General features: G+C 35.5%; 1 protein-coding gene across 1 annotated transcript; it reads right to left on the bottom strand.

The window, feature by feature from the left end:
- Positions 1 to 527: 527 nt before the first annotated feature.
- On the bottom strand, positions 528 to 2,095 carry LOC142554105 (cyanidin 3-O-galactoside 2''-O-xylosyltransferase FGGT1-like). The gene has a single exon (XM_075664736.1). The coding sequence runs from the start codon at positions 1,958 to 1,960 to the stop codon at positions 605 to 607; it is 1,356 nt and encodes a 451-aa protein (XP_075520851.1). The 5' UTR covers positions 1,961 to 2,095; the 3' UTR covers positions 528 to 604.
- Positions 2,096 to 11,299: the final 9,204 nt, after the last annotated feature.

Below are 11,299 nucleotides of genomic sequence, written 5' to 3'. Positions count from 1 at the left end.
TGTCCCTACTTGGAACTTTTTCCCCTTTTTATTTTATTTTTATTTTTTTTAAAAATTATATATCAAAATTAGGGTGGTTTCTCCTATTTTTTATAATTATATTTTGATTTTTATTTAAATATAAACTAAATAAACAATTAAAAAATATTTTACAAACACTGATTGTATAATTAAAGCACAAAATAGACATGTCCCATGATGCTGAAACTTAAGAGTGTAAGTTAAGGCAGCTCGGGGAACTGCACATGTAAAAGAGAAAAAGAAGTCAAAAACAAGCTCTCTCTCCGTTAATCATAAAAAAAACACACAATTTTCTGCAAAGTTCATATCTTAAATCTCATCGTTCACTTCAATTTTTAGTTTTCGACACTTAATTAGATATTAGAACGAAAGACCGAATTGAAGCTCACATTTGTTTGTTTTAAAAGTTAGTGACACTCACATGTTTAAGCAAACACGTAGTAATACCAATCTAAGATGTACGCGGATTTACATAATACGACTCCGGTCGCCTTGAAAAATCAAAATAAGCATAAGGGATGGACTGTGATCCATTTATTTCAATTCATTAACACTTCGATAAAAGGACAGAGAGAATTTGAAGTCATATTACAAGGCGTCTCAGCTGCTGAACAAACTCATCCATGTAAGAATCCTCGAGCCCTTTAGTCAACAAGAAATCCCTCCACTTGGCATGATTTGCCCTGATTTCTTTCCCGATCTCACTCTCTTCTCCCATAACCAATTTGATGGTCTCCATCACAGCCTCTTTTGTGAAAAATCCATCTTCGTCTCCCCTCTTAACCTCGACTCCGACCCGCAACTCTCCCTCCATCATTCTTGCATTGATGAAATGGTCCCCCTTATGTGGTATTAGCACCAACTGGCATTCGCTCACCATCGCCTCCGACAACGAACCTGACCCGCAATGCGTGACGAAGCACCCGATCGAAGGGTGGGATAAGATCAGCTGTTGTTGTACCCAACCTCCGTGGATGACGCCTCTTTTCTCAGTTCTGTGCTTGAAACCTTCGGGCAGTGCTTCTTCTACGGTATTACCTCCTTCTGGTGGTTTCATTGCAGCAAGAAATGGAAGCCCGGTGATTTCTAAACCCAAAACTAGTTCTTGAAATTGATCCAGTTTCAGAATGGCTTCACTGCCGAATGCGCAGAAGATTACTGATTTGGCTGCGAATTGATGCAGCCAATTGGCCCATGCCTCATCTAGACTTACTGTCGGTGGCTCTGGTAACACGGGGCCTGCCAGAATAACCGGTTTCTTGTGCTTTTTTTCAAGAAATTCACAGTATGGCCCATCCATTTCTCTGCATGATTTGAATCCAAGTGCATCACATTCATCAATTGACATAATCAAACGCTGCACAAAGTTCATGCCACTCCAACGTTCTTTCAAAGTGCACCATTGCCTCCGCGAACGCACTTCTTGCGGGGAAAGCTTGAGTACTGATGGAGGGAAACCAGTGGGAGGTTCCAACAAAGCGTCAGCCTCCAGCTCATCGCGAAGGAGGTACCCTACAGAGGCAGGGCTTACGATCATATAACCAACGGATTTAATGCCAAATCGCCGCGCCAAAGCAGGCAACCAATACGTGAAGTCGAAGAACACGAAATGGGGTTTGATTTCCTTGAGTAAAGAATCAACCAAGGGTTGTGTGAGATCCATTGCGTGCCTGAGAAGTGGACCCATTGCGAAGCTAATGTCTGCTGTGGTTTCGGCTCCTTCTGGGAGGCCTTCGACATGAGGGATTGTGATCGGTATGAAGCTTATGCGATCCGGGTGGAGATTGAATTGGTTCAATTTGGACTGTGTTTTTGTGGGGAGGAGGAAAAAAATTATGTGGCCTCTTTCGGCAAGTTTGTTGGAGAGGTGAAGAAACGTCGTAAGATGCCCCATGGCCAGCCATGGATACATCAAAATCTTGAGCTTCTCTTCGCTCATTCTTCTTCAGTTTTTGGTGCAAATCAAGAAAACATTTTTCCAAGGAAAATGCATTAAAAAAAAATTCCTAGCTCCAGACAAGGGTTTACCGTCAATCGGGCGACAAGTTCTTTTTCGCTGGCCCCATATCAATAATCATAGGGTCGTACATTGTATTTTATATAGCTAAGAAACGCCATAATTTTATTTTATTTTATTTATTGTGTCTGACGTATTCCCCAGTCCAAAACTCTATTTTAAAATAATATAGTTTTTGCACCAAATACAATATTTTTATCACCAACCCATCTACTTCAAATCATACTCTAAAAAAAATTATTTTCAAGAATATTCTTTTACTTATTTTAAATATATTATTGAAATCAGTATTATACGAATTGAAATATAAATAATTAAAATCGGTGAAATAAAATTAACACGACATTAAATTAAATAACATATTATAAATACAACTTCAAATATTTGAACACTCATATTCATATCATAAATTATCAATTAAACCATTTCGTAATACATAGTGAGCGCCTTTGTCTTTTATTTTTTATATCGACGGAGAAATTCTCGAAATCTGATATGCTCATTGACAGTCATTTCTATCACCGGAGTTAGTGCTTCCCTAGCATCTTGAATTGGTGCACTAAGATCACGTTCATCTTCGATTATCATATTGTACATTATAATACATGCTTTCATTATATCATTTAATACATGATTTTTACTCAGATAATCGCCCAGCCTTAATACCATTTTCGTGTTCATCAATGTTGTTTTTCATCGAAACACACATGCGCACATATTACAATTGACATCCGTCTTAAATATATAAGCTTCTTTGTTTTAACATATGTATTAAGAAAATATCTGGAAACAAGATTCATAAACAAACCAACTACTTAATTTATTCAGAAAATAGTTGCATGTTTTCCAATACTTAATTAATGGAAGTATATAAGTAAAAAAAATGTTACTGAATGTAGAAATTAGATTATATATTTGAAAAATAATTGACACGTGTGGAGTATCGACATCCTATTCGAATTTTGATTCATCTGTCGATATATATTCATCAAACATGGAAGATAGAAACATTGGATGCCTTGTATTATTGCTCAATGAATAAAATGTACAAGCATTTACTACAACCAAATTAGTTTCACCAAATGGTTGTCGGAAACAGCTTGCAATCTAACCACCGTAGTAAATATTCACAATTGCATGCCAATGGGCGGATGATGCACGTGCCTCAAAATTTTATATATATATATATATATATATATATGCCAATGGGCGGATGATGCACGTGCCTCAAAATTTTATATATATATATATATATATATATATATATATCAAACTGATTTTATTTATCAACAAAAAAATGATTTTATTTATATATCAAATATAAAATATCACAGATAATGTATTTTAAATTAATAATATATATTCAGCCCATTGTATCATATGATTCATATGATTTTATTTTAAATCAAATAGAGAACTAGCTATCAAATCCAATCCGTCAATTTTAAATTTTATTATTCTAAAACATAATTTTTGGAATATTCCTAATTATTTTTGTCAAGAGATTTTTTTTACATAAAATATTTATTTATAAATTTATTATTAATACATTTTTCATATTATTTATAAATGTATTATTAAAGGAGACAAGTAATAAATAGAGTTGGCCACGGTCATCATTCACACCGGTTAAGTCTATACTATATTTTATGTGCATTTTTGGCAAAAACGCGATTCTGGAGGATTAAACGAAGGAATTTCGCGTTTTCAATAATCATATGACTATTAACAACAAGCCTTGTTGTAATCAAATATTCAAAACCAATATATTTCATAAATCATATCGACGTCTTTACAAAACTTGAACGAAATGCGAAAGTTTAAACAAATATAATAAAAATGAAATAACATGATTGGTCTCGTTACGAATTGACATCTTCACCATCCCCAGAAATATTCTTGTTCTTCTTTCTCAATTTGTTCTTTGTTCTTATCTGAAGGGAGGTAGTAAGGGGTAATTATTTGGTTAAATACTCAGCAAGTAGGGGCTGATCGATCATAGTTGATGACAAATGCACATATGTATATATCGTATATCATTCGAATACAGACATCATATTCAAATCATATAATATCTTATTAAAGCAAACAAATGACACTGAAAATCATTTTATTTTACATTACTAAATGATCAGTTCCCTAAGTTATGTCCTCAAGGGGGCGAGGTCATAGCATCGATTTCCATAGCATCGATTGTTATATCTCGCCGCATCATGGCCAAATCCAATCAAATCAAATGTTGGAATTTTCTGACCATTTCAAATGCAAATCATAACAGTGCCTTCAAAAATATTTTTTTCTCAAACATGTTTTCAATTATCATTTAGCAAATTGAAGAAATAACATATGCCGATCGAATTTCAAGAAACATACATAATTTATTTTCGTGCAAACGTGGACACACTTATGAAGAACAAGTATGTTAATATATATCAAATAGTACACTGATGAAATGCAAGTGTACATAAAAGTATAGCAAAAACCCACTTACTTGAAAGATTGTTCCAAAAATCTTGGAATGAACAAGTTGTAGTTTGACACCGAAAAACCAGTCACCTTGTAATAATGTTTGCACCTAATTGAACCGTTGGATCGATCTGAATTTTGTATATGATCCTCAAAACACGTGTAGGTGTATTTTGAACGGTGAGATATGATTTGGATATGTTAAAAAATGAGCAAAACTTTATGAAATTGGACAAAAAAAATTGTACTCAAAGCAACTTTTGGAGAGGATTTTTGGTATTGTTTTGGTATGATTTCGCCCATCTCTTTGCCACTATTTATAGGCACCAATGTGACTTCAGGCATTTCCCCTCCATGCCAAAGGTTGCATGGTTTATTGCATATAATTTATTCTCTTTCATGCCAAAGGTTGCATGATTTATTGCATGTAACTTATTATCCTCCACACCAAAGGTTGCATGGTTTATTGCATGTAATTTCTTATCCTTCATGAAATAATTCATCTTCAATTACAAAACTAAAATAAACTTGCACTTTGTCCCTTGGTATAATTTGGGCCTTTACAACTAATCGATCGGCCATGGTATAATTAAATTGATGACATGATCCACAAATTTATGTGGTTCATATGCTTTTTTAATGACATGAGAACCTGCGACAGCTACTTTTCGATTAACACAGTGCAAACTACGTTCGCTCGAAAAGGTGTTGGTGGGGTGAATCAAATCATTACAATCGAACAAATGCTCATTATGCATAGTCTTCCGAATGTAATATTTTATGCATAAATGAGTGATTAATTAAAGACTATAATGGTTTCAAGAGAAAATAGCAAAAATCGACATATCAATTAATCTATTTTTAGATTTTGTATTTTGATTATTTGACTAGTCAAATTTGAGTTTTAGTGGAATAAACTATGCTTTTTCCTTTATTTTTTTTAAAAAAATTATTCTACTGTAAAGATGACATGACATTGTAAATCATCGACGTTGTATGAAAATTGCTGATGTGATACAATATGATAGACTTATTTTAATTGTGGTGATGATAGTCAAAACCAGTAGATCACGTGAATAAAAAACCTGAAGATAGTTTAAAGCAGTAGTTAGTATAAAACCAGTAGTTCCCCTATCGCTTTTACAAAAGCAGTACTCTTCGAGTACTTATCCGCTTAGAGAAACAGAAGCAGAACTTGACTTTTATTGAAGCAGAACCAATCGATCGTATATTAAATGTTACCGTTACTCTACCAAGTATAAGTATTAAATGTTTCATTAATGCTGAACAAAATCATTTAATACGCCTTAATGCTGAACAAAATCATTTTTGTACTGTAAAAACCAAAGTCTTTTACTGATACCTTCTAGAAACAGAAGAAGGGGAGATGTAGAAGATTTCATCTTCGAACTTCCATAAACTACCATTTTCTACTGCTTACTGTTTTATCATTATACACCCTTAAACCATCATATCGTTTTCGCACTATATTGTGGTCTGTTGGTTATACACTTGAACAAGATTTGCTATAATCTCTAACAGGATTCTAGCACCCATTTGCAAAAATGACCGTCAAAGGAAAAGAGTTTATTCACCCCCTCTAAACTCCATATCGATCCCAACAAGTGGTATCAGAGCATATTTTTCTTGTTCTATATTTACAACAGATATGGCACACTTCAGCAAGGTTCTCCTGTTCTCAAAAGAAGACTTCGATGTTTGGAAGATCCGGATGCAAGCTCATCTTGCAGCCCAAGACGATGACATGTGGTATGTCATCACAGATGGTCCTTTGAAGATCTTAAAATCTAACACTGCTGTTGCTGTTACTGAAGGAGCGCCTCAAATGGTTGAAAAGCACATAAGTGAATGGACTGGCGAAGATAAGAAGAAAGCCAATCTTGATAATAGTTGCGAAGGACATTCTTTACAAAACCCTCGACAAAAATACCTTCAGCAAGATCAAGATGTGTTCTACTGCTAAAGAGATTTTGGAAAAGCTCATCCAAATCTGTGAAGGAAATGAGCAGACGAAGGAGAATAAACTGTCTGTAGCAATGCAGAAATTCGAGAATCTCAAAATGAAAGCTGGAGAAACTCTGAATGAGTTTGATGAACGGTTCAGCAGCCTGGTTAATGAACTAGCAGCTCTTGGGAAAGAGTATGGCAATAGAGAAATAGCACTCAAAGTGATGAGAACTTTACCCAGGGAATGTGACGTTAAAACAATGGCTATGAGAGTCTCTAAAGATCTAAACAAGTTGGAGCTACATGACTTGTTCGCTGACTTAAAAGCCTATGAGTTCGAACTGGAAGTAAAAAGCGGAGAAGAGCCCTCAACAAATCTACCAACCAAGCCTACTGCTGCTACTACTTCTACTGTTGCTGCTGCTGCTGTAGTTATTCCGCAGGCATTACCTGCTACCATCATTGAGAGCACATCTGAAAAGACTGCTGAAAAAATCAGCAATGATGCTATGTTTCTCTTTGTGAAGAAATTCTCCAGATTCATGAAAAAGAATCACCGAGCCTACCAAAGCCCTAATAGGAACTTCAAGAAGGATTCACCGCTTGGTGACATGGCATGCTTTAACTATGAAAAGATCAGTCACTTTATTGTTGATTGTCCAAAACCCAAGAAGGATGACCAGAAGAAAAAGGAATACAAGAGGAATGACAAAAAATTCAGAAGAGATCGCAAAGCAATGATTGCTGAGGAAAGTAAATCTAAATGGGGAAGTTTAGCTCTGAGTCTTCTGACTCAGAAAGTCATTCCAGCGAGAGTGATGCAGAAGAGATCAAATGTCTCATGTCAGATATTGAACCAACCTCGACATCTGGAGAGGTACTCGATTTTGACTCTGATGAATTTACACGAACTGATTTAACTAAAGCACTGCATGACATGGTGGAAGAGTACTCAATACTTTCTCAATCATTCGAGGAAGTTAAGATTGAAAATCAAAACTTAAAAGATCAAGTCAGTAAGTTCACTTGCTTGCAAGAGGACAGCTGGAATGATTTAAAAGTTGAGATGAGTAAGTTAAGAACTGAAAAATGAAAGAGTGAATGCAGATTACCAAACAATGAGGTCTGAAAACCAGAAGCTATCTGTTTTGGTAAATGCATGGAACAAGTCTTCTGTTTCCTTAGAGAAAATGCAAGAATTGCAGAAGCAATCCGGTGACAGGAGTGGTCTCGAATTCAGCAATAATGAAAGCACTTCTGAAACAAGTACTAAGCCAGAACTGGATAAAGACATAGGGAAATTCATTCATTTTGTCAAATCCAGTGTGGTATATGAACCCGAAGTACCAACTGTTCGAGTTGAAAGGACTGTAAATCAGACGAACAGAGGGAAGCATTATGGTCAGGGTTATGTTGAACCTAAGGGAAGAGTTCACCAGAGTTCTGGATCCAGCAGAGGATTCAACTCAGGAGGACAACCCCTTATGAAGGTTAAAAACTACCAGCACTATAATTCTAGGCCTGTTCAGAAGAGATACAGACCAGACAACAAAAACAGAAGGGAAGAACAACATTCTAAGATGCATTCTGTTAGAAATAGCAGACCTTCTATTGCACACACTGCTTTGGATACCCGAAGTACAAGGTCACCTAGAATTGTACAAATGTGGTTCCTAAAGGACTGATAAGGATTGGACCCAAATAGATTGGGTACCAGATACTAAAATTTTTGTTTTCAGGAACAGGAGAGCGAAGCCAAAATCAGCAGCTCCACGTGGTATCTGAGCAGTGGATGTTCCAGACACATGACTGGACAGAAAAATCTATTATCAGAAGTAATGATTTGTACCAGACCAAAGATAACATTTGGAGATAACTCAAAAGGTAAAACCGTGGGTAAGGGTAAGATTATCCATGGTAACATTACTATCAAAGATGTACTATTAGTTGAAAATCTTTGTTACAACTTGATTAGCATTAGCCAACTGTGTGATAATGGTTATTCTGTGACTTTTCAGAAGCACACATACACAGTTAAAAATGCTTATGAGTCTACTGTATTAACAGGAAAAGAGAAGGCAACACATAAAAAATTTCTTGGAACACAGATCATATTAATGTTCCTACATGTTTAGTTGCCTCTCTTAGTGATAAACATTGGCTATGGCACAAGAGATTGAATCATCTGAATTTCAAGTCAATCAATAATCTCAAAAAGCATAATATAGTTGACGGTTTGCCTGATATTAACTTTGTTAAGAATCATGTTTGTTCTGCATGTCAACTTGGCAAGCATGTGATATCTAGCTTCAAGAACAAAGGTAGTAAATCAACTTCAAGGTGTTTGGAATTATTGCATATGGACTTTGTTTGGTCCAATCTGTATCATGAGCTTAGGGGGAATGAAATATACACTTGTTATTGATGAATTTTCCAGATTCACTTGGGTAATATTTATTGCTGGAAAGGATCAAACCAGTAGTCTCCTGATCAAGATTCTGAAAAAGATTCAAAATGAAAAATCAGTTTCTGTCATTAAAATCAGAAGTGATCGGGGAACTGAGTTTACTAACAAGATTCTTGAGTTATACTTGGATGAACATGGCATTCATCATAAATATTCAGCTGCTAGAACGCCTCAATAGAATGGATTAGCTGAGAGGAAAATAGAACTCTTAAAGAACTGCTAGAACAATGCTAGCAGATGCAGACATCTCTCAGCGCTTCTGGGCAGAAGCAATCAACACAGCTTGCTACACACAAAACAGAACCATGATCAACAAAAGGTACAATCATACTCCATATGAGATATGAAAAGGGAGTATGTCTAATGTATCTTATTTTTATGTATTTGGTTTTAGATGTTTTGTGCACAACAATGATAAAAACTATTTGTCTGCATTTGACTCGAAATCAGATGCTGGATTATTTCTTGGTTATTCAGCAGTAAGCAAAGCTTTTATAATTTTCAACAATAGAACTCTTAATGTTGAAGAATCCATTAATGTTATTTTTGATGAAGATAGCAATGTCCCTGGAACTTCTAACGTGTCAAATCTAAGTAACAGGTTAGACATGATTCATCTGGAATTGGATAGTGAAGATGATGCAGAACCTAGTGTTAAAGATGCTCAAAATCCAGAACCAGACATTTCTATGGTAGAACCAATTGTTCAGACACAAGATTTACCAGAACCAGAAGTGAACATTCCAGAACCTGCTATTGCGTTAGTTGAGCAGCCTGATTCAAATCCATCGAACCAGGAAGAAATTTCTTTAAACCCTTTTGTTTGGAGAAAATCTCATCCTCCATCTTTGGTTATTGGTAATCCTGCAGCTCCATTAACAACCAGAAGGCAAATGATTAATGACTATATGCATGCTACCTTTATCTCACAGGATGAACCAAAGAAAATTGAAGAAGCTCTTCTGGATCCCAGTTGGATCGAAGCTATTCAAGAAGAGCTGAATCAATTTAAGAGAAATGAAGTTTGGTGTCTTGTACCCAGACCATCTCATCAAGCCGTTATTGGAACCCGGTGGGTATTTAGAAACAAACTAAATGAAGAAGTCACTGTGGTCAGAAATAAAGCAAGACTGGTATCTCAAGGTTTCAGACAAGAAGAAGGAATAGACTATGATGAAACCTATGCACCAGTAGCAAGGCTTGAAGCAATAAGAATATTTTTAGCCTTTCCTGCTTTTAAAAATATCAAAGTTTATCAGATGGATCTGAAAAGCGCATTCCTAAATGGTCTACTGTAAGAAGATGTCTACGTTGAACAATCTCCAGGTTTTATCGATCATTTCTTACCTCATCATGTATTTAAATTACACAAAGCTCTGTATGGTTTAAAGCAGGCACCTAGAGCATGGTATGACACTCTATCACAATTTCTTGTCAATAATGATTTTACAATCGGCACAGTAGATAAGACTCTATTTACCCTAGTTAAGAATAAGCACATTTTGTTAGTACAAATTTATGTTGATGACATTATTTTTGGGTCAACTAACCCCAAATTATGTGCAAAGTTTGCTAAGTTAATGCAGGATCAGTTTGAAATGAGCATAATGAGAGAATTGACATTCTTACTAGGACTACAGATCAAGCAACTTGATACTGGAATTTTCATAAATCAAATTAAGTATACCAAGGAACTACTGAAAAAGTTTGGCATGGAAGCATGCTCTGCTGCTTACACTCCAATGAGCTCATCCACTAAACTTGATAAGGATGATAGTGGAATTCCAGTAGAGGTAACTCAGTATCGTGTTCTTATTGGTTCTCTGTTATATCTTACTGCCAGTAGACCTGATATTATGTTTGTTGTTTGTATTTGTGCAAGATTTCAATCTAACCCTAAGCAGTCACATTATATTGCTGCTAAACGAATCCTGAAGTACTTAAAGGGAACTCGAAATGTCGGCTTATGGTATCCTAATTATTCATCTTTTAATCTTATTGGATATTCAGATGTTGATTATGCAGATTGTAAACTAGACAGAAAAAGCACAAGTGGTTTTTGTCAATTTCTTTGTGATAGGCTGATATCCTGGTTTAGTAAAAAGCAGACTCCCATAGTTACGTCTATTGCAGAAGCAGAATACCTTGCTGCTGGAAGATGCTGTTCTCAAATATTGTGGATGCAACAACAGCTTAAAGACTATGGAGTTCATGTTTCTGAATCACCCATATTCTGTGAGAATACCAGTGCTATAGAAATCATGCAAAATCCAGTACTTCATTCCAGAACAAAGCACATAGATATGAGACACCATTTCATTAGAGATTATGTGTAGAAGAAAGACATTCGTCTGAAATAC

This window comes from Primulina tabacum, chromosome 8 (assembly GCF_025594145.1).
Source record: "Primulina tabacum isolate GXHZ01 chromosome 8, ASM2559414v2, whole genome shotgun sequence".
NCBI classification, from domain to species: domain Eukaryota; kingdom Viridiplantae; phylum Streptophyta; class Magnoliopsida; order Lamiales; family Gesneriaceae; genus Primulina; species Primulina tabacum.
Note: the sequence above shows the minus strand (reverse complement) of the source record. Positions and strands in the feature narration are given on the sequence as shown.